Source organism: Balaenoptera physalus (genome assembly GCF_965194825.1).
Source record: "Balaenoptera physalus genome assembly, chromosome: 5".
Lineage (NCBI taxonomy): Eukaryota > Metazoa > Chordata > Mammalia > Artiodactyla > Balaenopteridae > Balaenoptera > Balaenoptera physalus.
The window spans coordinates 114157412-114173961 of record NC_138884.1 but is presented as its reverse complement, the minus strand read 5'-3'; the positions used below and the strand labels follow the sequence as shown (position 1 = coordinate 114173961).

Below are 16550 nucleotides of genomic sequence, written 5' to 3'. Positions count from 1 at the left end.
TAATCTACCATCTCCTCTTGGAAGATTCTGTCTGTTCCACAGTGGTCCCCTTGAACGTTGCTTTCTCCGAGAACTCTTGCCCAATTGTAATTTCTCTCGGGATGCTGAGCTTTCTCTGCACATCTCTGAAAGAGCTGACCTTACCCTTCCTGCATTTTAGTAACGTCTTAGCTGCCTGTTCTCCTGCTTCTTCTGATGGTAGAGATTTCTCTGATTCAAACCAAACTAATATGGAGATGAACATCCAGCCACAGCACAGTCAAGCTGCAGGTGAGTTTGGAGAGTGTGTTAACTAACTCTGCATCTTTTTCATCTAGAGCAGGCTACTTGGATGAAGATCAGATGCGGGTGCTCTTGGAGCGGGCTCAGACAGAAGTCTTTTCTATAAAACAGAAGTTGGACAATGACTTAAAGCAGGAAAAGAAAAAACTCCACCAAAAATTAATAATTAAGAGAAGGCGAGAGATGCTGCAAAAGGTATATAAGGAATTATGCTCCTGATTCTTTCCATAACCATTGTGAACACCCACCAAGTGCCAGGTTGCATGCCAGGCACTGCCATCAGAGGGCTAGGATCCAAAGGGCAACTGGGCAGGCATCCTGATGTGCCATCTACAGTTGATTGGTAGTGACTTTTTGGAACGCTGTGTCAAGATTTCTACAGGTCCTAGCAAAGCTGAGGGTTGCAGTAGGTTAGTAATGTCTGCCAGGGCTAGGGAATAGGAGTGCTGGTTCCAGTGAATAATGACAGATGGGTGCTACAACATTTATGGAGTGTTTAATTGGCACTGTGCTAAGTGTATTATGTATTTTATTTAATCCTTACATTAACCCTATGAGGTAGATGCTACTGTTTTCTCTTTTTTTAATGAAGAATTTGAGGCTGAGAGGGCTTAAGTGTTGTGGTCTCTTTGGGTTGCTTTAACAAAGTACCAGACTGGGTGGCTTATGAAGAACCAAAATTTATATCTCACAGTTCTGGAGGCTGGAAGTCCAAGATCAGGGTTCCAGCAAGGTCGGGTTCTGGTGAAGGCCCTCTTCTGGTTGCAGACAGCTGACTTCTTGCTGGTAGAAGTCAGAAGGGTGGAAAGGGGGAGGTAGCTTGGTGGGTGAGTGTGGGGCCTCTTTTATAAGGGCACTAATCCCATTCAGGGGGCTCCACCCTCATGACCTAAGCACCTCCCCAAGGCCCCCTCTCCTAACACCACCATGTCCCATGTTAGGTTTCAACATATGGATGTTGGGGGAACACAAGCATTCAGATCACAGTATTAAGTAATGAGGTCAAGGTCACATGTTTAGTGAGTGGCAGACATGGAATTGAGTCCAGGCCTGTCTGACTTAGAGCCTCAGCCTTGTCCTTGCTCAGCTGTTTGTGAACCTCAAGAGGGGAGAGACCAACCGGCAACCACAGAAATGCATCATGTGCTCCCTACACGCTCTGGTAGCACAGAGAGGAAGTCACCGTCTCCTGGGAACCCGAGTTCTGGGGGACAAATGAGCATCTGATGCGAGCAAGGCAGGAAGGACACTGCAGGGGATGGGGAGGCGTCTTGTTCAAAGGTGAAGCACTCAGGCGAGGGTGCCCCGCTGTGCTTGGAGCTCCGAGAACATGAGAGCTGGGAGGACAGAGGGCGGGGGCTGGAGGAGGCACGCCCGGGAAGCAGCACCTCGTCAATGAGGGCAGTGTGCCGGGCTGGCAGCTGACCTTCATTGGAGGACAGTGGGGAACACTGAAGGATTTTCAGGAGGAGAAGTGATGCCCAAAGCTCGGCCTCTGTGCGCCAGTGCTGAATCAAATCTTGGAGACAGAGTTTTGGGTGAAGTAGAAAAGAATAGCTTTATTGCTTTGTCAGGCAAAGAAGGACACAGTGGGCTCGTGCCCTGAAAAACTGTGTGTCCCAACCCGGGAGGATTTGGTGATGAGTTTTGTAGCAGTGGTTCAAGGGCAGACATGCTGCTAAGGATCAGGGTGTGTGCAGGGCCCGCAGTTCCCTAATCTGGCCTCAGGTGGTCTCCTGATGAGCAGGTCATTACCTTCTCTGGAATGAAGAATGCTAACATCTTCCATTTGTTGGGGACTTTAGCTCTGCAGAAGAGCTCAAAATACCGTTAAGGGTATCCCTTGAGGCGGAACCGGGACCCTGCCCCAAGGCTGCACTATTGTTTCTTGGCTGCTCCTCCCTTGTCTCTGCCTCCCCTCCCTTCCCTGATTAGCAGCTGTTCAAAAGGCTCCCATGCCCAGGAGCCCCACAGGTCCTGCTCAGTTTCAGAAGGAAGATCAGATTTGGGATTTAGGAAGCTCATGTGAGCAGCCATCGGATAGAGTTGGAGGAGCCCCAGGCTGTAGACCTTGATCAGGTCTACAGTGGGACCAGTGGGAGGCTGTAGACCTTGACCAGGTCAAAACTGATGAGAGCATGTCCTGAGCCTGGGAACAAGGACAGATTCAGAGGAGATACTAGATGCATGGGATAACACAGGTGGTTGTCTGGTGCCATTCGGGAGGGAAAGGGAAACAGAATAACTTAATTTGATTGATTAAAAACTCTGCTTTTATTATCAAGTGTTGGGCCCAGCATTCTCGCCTGGACCATTGAACTCCACCCCATCTTTAGCATCACCTTATCCATCTCCACTGGCTCAAGGATCAAAGCAATGTGGCCCAAGAACACACTTCTGTGATGGTCTGTCCTGGTTCAAGGCTAGGATCTGGAAGGATGGAAGAACTGCAGATATTTCAGCAGTCTTCCATGAGTACTGTTTCTTACAGCTGCTTTTGAGAAACCTTGTGAGTGGCACAGAGTTAGAACATAGCTCCACAAAGGCAAAGGTTTGTGTCATATCCTCAGCTCTGAGAACACATTGTAGGTGCTCAGCCAATATTGTAGAAGGAAGGAATTGACACTCTCTGGTCACCCGGACCCATGAGCAAAACATATTTGCACAAAATAGAACCCAGACTATCCACAGGTGCGCTATTGTCAATAACACCGTGACGTACATCTCTATGCGTGTCAGCTTTTTCCCAGCACAGGGCCTTTATGCCTACTGCTCTTTCCCGCAGGAATATCCTTTCCCCCATCTTAACCCAAATGAGATATGACCTCATCCCTCAGGTCTCCCTTGGGTCTCCTTCTTTATTTTTTATTTTCTTAATTTTTAAAATTGTTAGTAGCGTATTGTTACTATAATTACTCTTGGTGATGATTAGCCTTTGTTTTTGTTTTTTTTTCCATTATGTTTTACTACAGGATATTGAATATAGTTCCCCGTGCTATACAATAGGACCTTGTTGTTTATCCATTTGGGTCTCCTTCTTTAAAAGGTCTTCTGTGACCTCCTCATTTAAATTGTCTCTCATGGATCTCAGGGGAGTTTTCTCTTAGGATATCTCAATTTTCAGTTCCTATGTGCCTGGGACTTGGTAATAATAATAGCAGACATTCATTGATGCCAGTTCTGCACCAGGCCCTCCTCTAAGAGTTACACATGTCTTCAGCAACTCATTGCATCCTCACAACTACTCTGTGAAGTAGATCCTATTATTATCCCCATTTTACAGATTAAGCAGTAGAGGCCCAGACAGGGCCAGACACTCGTTTTGGGTGGCTCAGCTTGTAAGTGGAGAAGCCAGGATGGGAGCCCAGGTGGTCTGCCTCTTGGGTTTTACCTACTCAATAAATACGTGTTCAATAAATGTTGAACAAAGGAAGTTTTCACTACACTTTGGGTTATTTTCTAAAGAATAATGTTGTTTTTTTGGGAGGGGGGAACAACGATCAAGTTTATTGATTCATTTAAAAACAATGCAACCTCAAACAAAGGAGGCACTGCTAAAAGCTCAGTTGGATGAGGCAGATTAAGCCTTTTGCTTAAATCCTCACCAAAAGGTGAGGATTTGAATCTTTGAATTATGAAATTTGCCACCCCTTGCCTCTGGAATACTGTGATTAACATAGACAGAGGCAGATTTTGTCTAGTCCAGAAGAAGAGAGCAAGATAGAGAGAATAGAGAGAATATTATATCTGAGTGAAGGAAGAGAAAAAAAGATGTCCTGGATCCTTCTTTGAAACAAATGAGTAAAAGGTGGTCACATGTTACTAAAGATCAATCAGGTTACACGCTCTTCTCCTTTGGGGAGGATGTGTTAAGAAGATAAAAACCTTAATAGAAATTTCCTCTTGTGTTGTCTAAGGCTTGACTATGGGGAGAAATCAAGAGTCCTTCCAGTTCGGAACACGCTCTTGCAGTATTTCTGTCCTATTAGCCTATTTGCATAAAAATCTTAGTTGGTTTTAGAAGAGCAAAGCATTTATTCAAAGTTTCCATTTCGTGGTTCAATTCTCCTCTGCTGCTACTTTGGCAATCTCCATTGGTCTTTAAATTATGTTACTTTTCTTGTTTTAAAGAATAATTTGCTAAATGTGAGGTGGTTGGGGAAAGGGCTGTTGACATTCTGTGCTTCCTGCAACCAGAGTGTTTTCCCCAAGGGCTGTGCACCCAAGTCCCACCCCCTGTTAACTGTCTGTTCTGGAACTCCTGCCAGCACAAGGAGCAGCGGAGGGAGCAGCTGTCCGTCGCTGAAGCCTTCGGGGCGGCTGAGGATGCTCGCCAGTACATGCGCCAGTGGCGGAGCCTGGTGGCCGAGCACAGCGCCACCCTGGAGGAGCTGCAGGAGCGCCTGGACCAGGCTGCCCTGGACGAGCTCAGGGCCCTGACCCTCTCACTGTCCGAGAAAGCCACGGAGCAGCTGCGGCGGCTGCAGAACTCGGTGATGACCCAGGAGCTGCTCAAGCGCGGGGTCCCCTGGCTCTTCCTGCAGCAGATCCTGGAGGAGCACAGCAGGGACCTGGCCGCCCGGGCCGAGCGGCTCGAGGGCGAGGAGAGGGACAGGGGCCAGGAGGGCATCCAGAGCGTGAGGCAGAGACTGAAGGACGATGCCCTGGAGGCCTCCACGGAGGAGCAGGCGGAGCTGAGACACTGGGAGCACTTGATCTTCATGTGAGTTTTAATCCCTGTGTGTTTTCATCGCCTCCTCTCCTCCCATTGGTGGGGGAGGGATTCCACCGCCTGGTTACGGGGATGGCCAGACACGTGCCATCTGACGCTGGACAGCAGTGTATTAGTCACTTATGCCCACAGCCCAGGGAAGACAGGCAGTGCATGTCCCCCAGGGCCACTCGGGGGTTGCAGAGCAAACAACCAGGGCTCGTGGGGGGCAGTCTTTGTATTTGGGTTGGCCAAAAAGTTCGGGTTTTTCACGTGAGGGGGGAAACGAACAAACTTTTTGGCCAATGCCAGAGTAACAAGAGGGTGAGGTGCCCCCTGGTTCCTGTGGGAGGATGTGGTGGGCTTGTTTGGACAATTACAGGCTGGCAGGGAACTGAAACCCACTGCTCATGAGTAAGCAGGGATTGCACTTGGTCCCCTTGATGAGAAGTGCTGTGTGAAGAGGGGACCTTGTCCACAGGAGCAGGGTGGGGAGGGGAACTTGTAGTTAAGCCACATGAGGCCCTCCCTGTGTCAGCAGATGTCGGGGAGCACATGGTAGTGGGCCTTCATTCCAGGCCTTACGGCCCGCTGCACCGTCTCTTTACGGGGCCCCTTCATTCATTGAATTCAAGAACCACGGAATGACATCCACTTCTGACTAGGAGGCTGTAAGCCATGGCCCGCCAGCAATCCTGGTGTAACAATTATAAAATAATGGGTAATTTGCACCACTAATGTTTTTAAAGCCATTGGATGGAGAGCTATGGAAGCAATGAGGACAAGTTAAAATCAAATTCCAGAGGGGCCACTGTTGACAGTCCTTCACTCCCCTGCAGCATTTGCCAGCTCTTTGTGCAGACTGAGATTTGGTGTGGCCCAAAAGGGGCCATCAGTTGTGTGATAGATGCCAGCAAAGCTTTGGCAACTGTTTAGGGCTGGCATGTCAGATTGGAAACTGGAGGAGCCTCGAACACGGCCCACATGGGGCTACAGAGAGGTATGAAATGTGGGCAGTGTAGACCAAAATCCTGGGTTTAAATCCCAGCACTGCCACCAACTGTCTGAGTGTAGGCAAGTTACTTAACTTCTCTGAGCCTCATCTTTCTTGCCTGTAGAATGGGATGACAATGATTAATCATTTACGGTGCTTTCAGCAGCACATGATACTATTGGGTTGTTAGAAGGTGAAGAAAGCATTTTATAAGAAGTCGGGGGGGTATATTTTCTAGTTTTGATCCCATGACCCAATGATACTATCAAGGATCCAGCCCTCAACATCCTTCTGCTCCACTGTACTCAGTGTGCTGCTTTGGTCTCTGGGCTCAGCCCCACATGGTTTCAGGATGGCTGCTGCAGCTCCAGGTGTCACATACATCATCTCTTTTTAACATGTGAGGCACTGATTCTTCCGATTCCACTGGGCAGGACTACATCACCAGCTCATGCCTAAACCATTCACCGGCAAGGAGAGTGAAATGGCCATGACTGTCTTAGACCAGAGGGCAGCAGACTTTTTCTATAAAGTGCCAGATAGTAAATATTTGAGTCTCTGAAGGCTACCTGGTTTCTGTTGCAACTATTCAGCTCTACCCCGGTAGCGTGAAAGCAGCTACAGACAATCCGTAAGTGAACGTAACTGGGTTCCAATAGAACGTTATTGACAAAAACAGGCAGTGGGCTAGATTTGGTCTGCAGGCCATAGTTTGCCAATTCCTGCCTTAGACCACCTGGGATTCCCTCTCTGGGGCTGTGAGGGGTGTTTCTATCCCCAGCATTGTTGGAGAGTAACCCATCTAAACGAAAGCTGAGCTGATAAGAGGCAAGGAAGTGCCAGCAACCACATCTGGCAAAGCGCCAACTCCACAGCATTGATGAGGGATTACATGAGCAAGTATATGTCAGTCTTTTAACACAGCCCTTGGTCTGCAGTAAGTGGATAATAAGAGGTAGCTGCTATCATCCCCACCATCATTCCTGTGCTGGAAGAACTCAGATGATCAGGAGGAAAACAGACACGTAAATAGATGATTGTGATACACAAAGCGGGAGTAATTAACCAGGTAACCGTATGGAGGACCAGGATTCTTACCAGGCTCTGAAGAAGGTACATTTTGGGTGCCGGCCACTGACCTGGTACTGGGAGCCAGAGACAAGGGGACACCGCCCACTGTTGCCTTGCTGAGGCAGGGCAGGACTAGGCGGTGGAACAGCTGGGTGGGTCCTTGTCTGGGTGTGAAGAGGGGAGACCAATCTCACCGCATGAAAGACAGAATCAAAACCCCCAGCAGCAGCAGCTCAGTGAAGATAAACAGTAACTGCCATCTTCCCAGTCTGTTTATTTAGAGTAGTATAGACCATTTACACATGAGGGCGTAATTGTGCCCATTTGGCTATAACATAGCATTCTTTTCCTTTTAACCAATGGACCCACCCATATTCCCTAAAGGAACCAACCAACCCAGAAAACACTATTGAAGTGAATAAGCAAAACCAAAGCCCTTTGACTATTCTTTCCTCGGTATGGCCACTCCACAGTTCCGTTTGGATCTTAGCCACAATTTCAATTCTGAATTGAATTGAAGCCCTTTTAATTAGAAAAGGTTGCATCGACATAGGATTGTGGAGGGGGTGTTGGGGGAGGGTAGGGGAAGGCGTCCTTCTCAGTCTATCTGCTCGGTCCATCTGTCCCCCTCTTCCCTTGATCCTGCATGCTGCTCGCTGGACGTCGGTGGTCCTCCCCATCTGCACCGAGGCCTGAGCTCTCCTTGAACCCTTTCAGGGATACCAAATAGCAGAGCATCGTTCTGCAGTGTCCATCCTTCCTTGGTGGCAGTTACATCCCATGGAACAAGGTCTTCCTGGCCCCAAGGATGCAGTGCCTCCTCCTTAAGTGCTCATTCCCAGGGACTGACCTTGCTGCCAGGGAGGAGAGGTCCCAGGTGTTCGCAGAGGGTGAGATTGTCTTGGTTTAGATGAAGTGACCTCTCCCCTCCTTCTCATCTCTCTTTCTTTATGGTTCTGTCCTTGTTTAGTTTGCAATCTTTGTTAGTTTTTGTTTTCTTGAACAAACAAGATGCTGTCTTCTCCAAGCCCATACAAATCAGATCCTTAAATGCCACTTCTTATTCCCACGAATTGTTCTCAGCAGTAATTATTCAGCTCAATCTACATTCGACCAAAGTCCCTTTGCTCGATCCAGCCTGCTTTGGGCTCTTCAAAGTGTATGGATTGGACTTGACATTCCCATTATTGGGTGGTCATCTTCTTTGACTTCATGTGGTTCCATTTTGCAGGGAGTATTATTAAAGCAGCCGCCGATTGAGTCGTTCAACAGGAAAAGAGAAATCTCACTTTGGTATCAGAAAACTCTTTATGATTTTCCTAAGGGTTAAAGGGGGTCAACTAACAATACACACAATCTGAGTCTGCTTATATACTTTGCTTATTTAAGACCCTAAAAGATTGTAGCCTTTATTTCTGAGGCATTAAGTAGAAATGGCTTTGCACAATAGTTTTGAAACATATTTTTATAAGCTTCTCAATTTCAAGCAAGAGAGAGTTGCTGTAAACCTGGTCCTATAAAATAAGAATTAATGCATATTTTGCCAGGGAAAGTGTCTTTGAGACCTTTTTGCTAAACTGCTGCCTGGATTTTAAATTCCTTCAGGGCAAAGACCCTATCTCCTATATTTCTGTATTATCTTGGTGCCTACCTAGTGGAGGATTAAAGCCAGACCACCCTGGGCCAATCTGGTTTGCAGATGGGCAAGAATAAAGACTCAGATTCATTTCAGAGTTGCTTTCACCTTGGAGTCCACATAAGCAGCAGACACGTGGGGCAAAGATTCTCCACGAGGGAAGGTACAAAGGAACAGCTTCAGTTTCCTCAAGTGCTTCAGAAAAATTGGTGAGTCCCAGGGAACCCAAGACATGGGCTTGGGGCCCTCAGACCGCTTCTGTCTGGGGACCCAAGTCAGCCCTTTCGGTCTTATTCTGTTTCCACGAGAGAACTTTCTAGGTGAGCTGAAGTCCCACAGGCCCACGTGAAGGTTTTTTGAGTGATCAATGAACAGACACACGTTGCCCAAAGCAGGACAGAAGAGATGGCCTCCCCCCAGATGCTGTCTCCGGGGTCAGGGAGGGCGTTCTGTCCAGAAGTCCCAGCAGACCTCCTCTTCCATCTCATTGGCCAGACTGGATCCCCAGAGGTGGGAAAGAGAGCTTGTGACCATTCTCCCCTGTAGAGTGGCTGTAGCCCTTGCCTGGGAGGAAGAGGGGGACATTCCTTAATTTCCTCATTTGTAAATTGAGGACTGAGTCGCCGAAGGATTACTGAGGGTGCAGGTAAATGTTTCCTGGGGCTGGCATAATAAAGCACCACAGACCAGGGGCTTTAAAACAACAAAAATGTATTGTCTCCCAGTTCTGGAGGCCAGAAGTCCAAATCAAGGTGTTGGCAGGGTCATGCTCTGTCTGAAGGCTCCAGGAGAGAATCTGATCCCCGTCTTTCTCTTAGCTTCTGGTGTTGCTACAATACTCAGCCCTTGTTGGCTTGTACACCCATCATCACATGGCCTCCTTGTGTGTGTGTCTTCTCTTCTTTGAAGGACACCAGTCATATTGGATCAAGGGTCCACCCTACTGCAATATGACCCCATCTTGACTTACTTCTAAACTGCCTCTGCAAAGACCCTATTTCCAAATATGATCACATTCAGAGGTACCAGGGGTTAGGACTTGAACATATCTTTTGGGAGGACACAGTCAGCCCCTAAGGGTAAATCACTCTGCATGGTTTCCAGTACGGAATAGGTTTTCCCTAAATGAGAGCTGTCACTCATCATCCTATAAAGACCCAGCACAAGGCCCCCCTTCCCCATGACCTGCCGAGTTGGGCATCTCTCCTCTGGGCTGCTGGTCCCTACTTACAGTCTGCTGCTGACCAGGCTCGGTGGACAGTTCTTTGTCTTCATGTCTGTTCTAAACGGAGACAGGTTCTCTTCAAGGTCATGAGCGCCGGGACATCTGTTGCCTCCTCACAGACATGCTCACAGGCTTGTCTCATTCAACTCTGAATTCTTAGCCCCGATATGATGTTGTGTCCATCATGACACACATTAGGTGCTCAAGAAATCCTTGTGGAATGAATGCCCAATTAAGGAGATGGTGTTTTTTTTCCAGACGTGGATTTGACTAGTGGAGTTTGAGCTTTGAATTTACACTTTCCCCCCAGCACAACCCGCACTGTCTTCTCTCCACGAGAACATATCACTGTTCTTGCTTTTCCAGGAAGCTCTGGTCCTCTGCCTTCTCCCTGTCCGAAGAGGAGCTGCTCGGGATGAGGCAGGAAGTTCACGGCTGCTTCGCTCAGATGGACAGGAGCCTGGCCCTTCCCAAAATCCGGGCCCGAGTCCTGCTGCAGCAATTTCAAACCGCGTGGCGAGAAGCAGAGTTCCTGAAACTGGACCAGGCGCTGGCCGCCCCTGAGCTGCAGGTAGGATGGGCATCTCGGGGCCTCGTGGGTGCAGAAGCGGGGTCTCCTCTGGCGGTTGATACTGTAGGATCTGGCTCCGCCACCCACCCTCAGCTCATCTCCCACCCTCTCCTCTCTGGCCCTGTTGGCATCAGCTGTTCCTGGAAGCACCTTAAGTTCTGTAGTGGACACACTGGTACCTGGGCTTTGCACTGTCCACCAGTGGCCCTGAGTCTCTGCCACTCACGGCTCACAGCTGCGCCCCTCTCCTGAGCATTCCCCTCAGCGATGGGAGCCACCTGCCCTGAAAGGTGAGTCTTCCGCCTGCCCCTCCCTCGGCCGCAGCCGGTGACCCACTCAGAGTACTTCTGCATGTGGCACAGGGAAGGTGCTCAGCTCAGGTGGGAAAGGGCATCTCTCACCCGGGGCCTCGTAGGGTGATGAGTGACAGATGCCTGTGGAGAGCACGTGTTATGTGCCACAGAGGAGGCAACTCTTGGGTGCAGGGTTTACTCTGGAGCCCCTTATGGACCAGTCAAGGCCAGACCCTACCTGCGACCTCCACCGTGCGTGGCCCTTTCCCCCTCCTGCCCTGGTTCCCTCACCCCCCCATGCCTTGCTCAGAGGTCCTCTCTCAGGAAACTGCGTGCACCCCAGTCCCTGTCTCTGGCTCTGCCTCTGGGGAATCCCATCTGAGACAAGGCCTTTGAACTTGCTGTTTCCTCTGCCCAGAACATCACAGGGCCAGCTCCTTATGGTCTCTTCACATCTCAGTTCAAATGTCACCTGCACAGAGGTCTTCCCTGGGCACTATCCAAGATCGCCACTTTCCCAGGCATCCTTTATCACATGCTGTGTTCCCGCTTCTTCAGAGAATTGATTGCTATCTGCAATGTCCTGGTTTCTCGACTTACTCACGGTCTGTGCTCCGACTACCAACAAGCTCCCTGTTTGTAGTTCCCGTTCAGCACTCCATCCCAGCACCTAGAAGGTGCCTGGTGCATAATAGGTGTGCAATAAATTTTATTGACTGAACCAACCAACCACTGGATGTGGGCGGAATGCGGGGACTTCCCTTGAGTTGATATTATGTTGAGATTGAAAACGTTTTGAATCACTTACACTTCCAGTAGCTCATCTGTGGGTCACAGCAGGGCCAGGAGGTAGATATTTTGTCCCCGTTCTACAGACGAAAGCACCAACCAGCAAAGGAAAAGTGAATTGACCGACGTAGGAGGAAGTAGAAGGACTGGTCTTGGAGCTGGTGCTTTCTGACTTTAAACCTACTGCTTCTCCTTGAGGAGAAAACAAAATTCAGGCACATCCTTGGTGCTCTCTGCCCAGCTATAAGTTCTACCATGATCTCAAGGCCCCCTGTGGTCTGACCCCTGACCAGTCACGTGCTGGTAAACTGACTCTCATTGAGGGTTCAGAGTTCCTGATTTGTAGCATTTGCCTATTTCCCTGGTGTAAATACTCCTTCCAAGGCCAGTTTCAGGCTACCGACTTGACATCACGGTGCGTGGGGCTGGGAAGGATGCACACGATCTGCCCCACCCCCACCCCACTCTGGCTTCCCCCCCTTCCAGTGCCAGACCTTGCTCTGGGCTTCAGGGTCTCACCCACCAGCCCAGCTCTGTTCCTAAGAGGGCTTGACCCCCAATTTCCTCTTTTTGGTATTATCACCATTAGATCAGGAGATAAAAACTATAGTTCACTCATGGGATTAGCTGAGCCCAGCCTGAGTTTTTAAAGACATTGGGTGCAGGAGTCAGGAAGCTCACCATCTAGTTCTTAGGGCTCCCATGATGTGGCTGAGTCCGACGATCCTGTTCCGGCCTCAGTCTCCTCCTCTGTCAAATGGGGGTCTCTGAACTCAGTGAATTGCTGCGTACGTGCTTGCTTCCTCTGAGTGCTCTGGGGCAGGCCCTGAGGACATGGGGGTCTTCTGTTGCATTATCACCATGGCCGTAGGAGCCGGGTCAGAGGCTGGTGGGCAGGCCTGAGTCCAGGTCTAGAGCAGGCTCTGGGAGATCATGGCAGTGAAAGAGTGGAGGAAGGGTGGGTATGTGAGCCGGGAAGGGAGGAGGACTGGCCCTCATGGGGAGTGACCACCAGCTACATATTGCACAGAGCATCTTAGATGTGGTGTGTGTTGTGTTGGTCATGCTACATTATGCTGTACTGCGTGGTGTTATGTTTTGCTATGTTATGTCATGTCTTATCGTTATATTCTCATTTATGCTACATTCTGTTATAGCATGTTGTTAGGTTCTATCGTGTTGTGTTACAGTATGCTGTTTTGTTATATTTTTCTGTTTATGTTAGATTATGTTACATTTATGTTCCATTGTGTTATGTTCTTGCAGTAATCCTATGAGGCAGGTATTATTAGCTCCATTTTACAGGTCTGGAAACTGAGGCTCAGAGACTGTAGCATCTGCTACACTCATTCATTCATTCATTCATTCACTGAATATCAATTTACTGAGCACCCACAACCTCTTCTCTTTTTTAATTATTTATTTTATTTATTTATTTTCTTTCTTTTTTTTTTTTTTTTCTGGCTGTGTTGGGTCTTCGTTATGGAAGTGCGGGCTTCTCTTTGTGGCGTGCGGGCTCCCGGGCGCACAGGCTCCAGAGCGCGTGCGTGGGCTCTGTAGTTTTTGCGGTACATGGACTCTCTCATTGAGGCGCGCGAGCTCATTAGCTGTGGTACGCGGGCTTTGTTGCCCCGCCGCGTGTGAGATCTTAGTTCCCTGACCAGGGATCGAATCTGGGTCCCCTGCATTGGAAGGCAGATTCTTTACCACTGGACCACCAGGGAAGTCCCACACAACCTCTTCTTCGACTCCTCTCACCCTTGCTCTGGGCTTCAGGTCTTCAGGGTCTGGAACCTTCTGTTCCCACATTTTCACACTCCTGACACCTTGTCATGCAGGGCTCAGCTGCAATGTCACTTCTTTACATTTGTGAGAAGCTGGTATGTGTGTGTAGGTTGTGCAGACTGTTATTCTAGGAGGATGGTATATGTTAAAGCCCACACGTGATGCCTCCTTGAATGCATGCATACGGATGTCCTCAGCAGCCGTTCACCTCTGCACACGTGTCCCCATCCGCCTGATGTAAGATAATAGCCAGCATGCTCATTCCGTCTCCTTGTCTTCATGGCACTCACCAACCCTCTGAGAGTGTCTTGGTCAGTTATTTGTTTTCATGTTTACTGATTTTTTTCCTCCGCTATTTTGTAAGCTTCCCAAGGACAAGGGCCTCTTCCGTCCTGTGCCTGATCACAGAGGCTGACGGGTTGAGGTCCCCCCACTGGAGAGGAGGTGGACGCAGGTGGGGCCGCTGTCTGTCTGACTGCAAAGCTCCGGCCCTGCCCACGAGCATCCCTCTCCTCCCTTTGGCGGGACGAGCTCCCAAAGTATGCCAAGACCGAAGGCCCATGAACGGAGTTCATTCCAGGAGAGTGTTCATCTCTCCTCCCCTCTCTGGCTAAGACAGCTGTGCAGTGCCAAGAGCTGCAGGAGCCTCTCTGGGCTTGGGGAGACCAGGGGCTGCACCAACCTGCCGGCAATCACTTTCTCGCCTATGTTTTCTCCCCTCTCTCCAGCCACAGTCCAAGGCGAGGAAGCCACGCTCCAAGAGCAAAAGCAAGACAGACCTTTTGAAGAAGTGCACTGAAGATAAAATTCAGCTCTTTGAGGAACAGGCCCCCGAAGACCTGGTTGAAAAGGTCAGTGTTCCATGTGTCACTCCTCATAGCACATGGCAGGGCTGGCAGCCGCCCAGTTTAAGGGTGCACAGAGCCCTTGGGGGCTGTGACTGTCCATCTCCACCCAGCACCTGTTTTTTTCTTTTTAACATCTTTATTGGAGTATAATTGCTTTACAGTGGTGTGTTAGTTTCTGCTGTATAACAAAGTGAATCAGCTATACATATACATACATCCCCATATCTCCTCCCTCTTGCGTCTCCCTCCCACCCTCCCTATCCCACCCCTCTAGGTGGTCACAGAGCACCGAGCTGATCTCCCTGTGCTATGCGGCTGCTTCCCACTAGCTATCTATTTTGCATTTGGTAGTGTATATATGTCCGTGCCACTCTCTCACTTCGTCCCAGCTTACACTTCCCCCTCCCCGCAACACCTGGTTTTTACATTGTGTTCCTGCGGGTGCGACCCGCCCTGCCCCCCCCCCCGCCCCTTTTCACCTGGTCCTTCTGCCTGGAACCCTCTTCCTCCACTTCTCCCCCAGGAGGTCTCTCTCTGGTCCCTTCTTCTGGCCTCATCTCTGGTGCTGCCTCTGTGGCCTGTGGTTGCCACCATCCTTTGCCTGGCTCTGTGCTGAGGGGTTCACTTGTGCTGCTTCACTTCTGTCTCCGCATTTATCTTGCACGCCCTCCTCTGTGCCCCACAAGCAACCCAGCCTCCCTCACCAGCCCCTTTTGTTACACTTTTGTTTCTGCGCATACTGCGTATGACCACGGGCTGCTTACCCGTGTCCTTCCCTCTTCCTGGATTTACCTTTCCACCTCTTTTTACGTGAACGAGTGGACTTTGTCCTCAGCTGTCCTAAGGCACAGCCTCTGTCCTCAGGTGCCCCCTCTTCCAAGAAGCCTTCCCGGAACACCCAGTTCTCCCACTTACGCCTCCCCCTGCCAACTTTTTTTCCTGTCCTAGCATATCTCACGCTGTTCCTTCATTCCACTGGGATGCTGAGGAGGCAGCAATGTCCCAGGCATGGTGTTCACGACCGCTGGGGTGGTCCCAGCTCTCAGAGACGCACATTCTAGACAAAGAGCACTTAAAATGATAGCTCGTGATCAGTGCCATTAAAGAAATGAATAATATGGTGTGATAGTGTTAGGGTGGGGGGATGGCGAGGGGGAAGTGGGATCCACTGTAGGTGGGAGAGTCAGGTGAGGTCTCTCTGAGGAGGTGACATTTAAGAGTCGACACCGTGTTGTCACTGCCGGGGGCCCGCTGCCTTCCCCAGCAAAGGGCAGACTCCCAGGGGAGTGTGTCACTGAGTGGAGGTACAGACCATATTCTAGAGCTGCTGTTTTTGTTCCTACCTTCTGTCCCTCAGGTCCTTTACCTAGTTATTTTAATTTTTTTTTTTTTTTTACTTTAAGTGTATTTCTCAGAACACAAATGCATAATCCAGCAAAGAGCCATAGAACCTGCTCCAGGCAAGGTCATGGCTCCTTCCAGGTGTGTACAGGTTGTTGATGTCTTAAGGGACACAAGAAGTAGCACCCTATTCCCACTTGTGTTCTATATAAAATTGAGACACAAGACAAAGACTAGGTACAGGTGGAAATATCATCTGTCTTACTGTTAAAGGCTAATTCAGAAGATAGAAATTAGTGTGAGAGCCAGATGGGCTTGCTAAACATCCCAGAATTAAACAGACTCAGTCACCCAATCACACGTTTCCCTGGGAGGGTCCTGGGAGCAGCCTTCCTGGAGGAGCAGAAGTGGGGCTCCCAGAGCAGAGCTGAGCCAAGCGTGCCCAGTGGGGTGGATTCCCAGTTCACCCAGGAGGGGAAGAGGAGAGGGGTGGAGTGAGGCAGGGACCACATGGAGGAACTAGCAGCATGGGGGGTGGGGCAGGGCGTTTCCTCCAATGCACGCTGGTTTGTGACCCACTGTCACACTTAAGGTAGATATTGTCAGAGAAGGAAAAGTGGGGATTTGACTTGGTGGAAAGAATGGGTGGCCTGAGCCATGGCCAAGGACACAATGCAGGTTCAGGGGAGCCCAGAGAGTCTGCAGCCCCGTGAAAAGGCTGCTTTGCTAGGGTGCTGGGTCTCCCGAGGGGATGGGGGAACAGACCCGGGGTGGAGGGTCTCAAGTGCCTGTCTGGGAAGATGGGCTGAGTCTCACCAGCGCTGTAGAAGGAGGAGAGGGACAGGATGAAGGATAGGTTGAGAAGGTCCCGAGGTTTCCTGAGCCAGACTCAGCAGCCCACCCACCGTGAGTTCACCTGACCGCACGTGCTTCCACCATTCTAGCCTGTCTCTCTTTCATTCCATTATGTGCTTTACCCCTTCCGACTTCCTTAAGAAGTAAGA

At 49.8% G+C, this 16550-nt stretch overlaps 1 protein-coding gene across 5 annotated transcripts in view; it reads left to right on the top strand.

The window, feature by feature from the left end:
• The window catches only part of EVC2 (EvC ciliary complex subunit 2), a 144927-nt gene that overhangs the window by 86907 nt on the left and 41470 nt on the right, over nucleotides 1-16550 (top strand). For all 5 annotated transcript variants that reach the window (XM_082462752.1, XM_082462748.1, XM_082462751.1 and 2 more), the window contains 4 exons: nucleotides 318-477; nucleotides 4551-5005; nucleotides 10286-10490; nucleotides 14086-14208. In XM_082462752.1, coding sequence (XP_082318878.1) covers nucleotides 318-477; nucleotides 4551-5005; nucleotides 10286-10490; nucleotides 14086-14208 — 943 coding nt within the window. The remainder of the gene's footprint in view (nucleotides 1-317; nucleotides 478-4550; nucleotides 5006-10285; nucleotides 10491-14085; nucleotides 14209-16550) is intronic.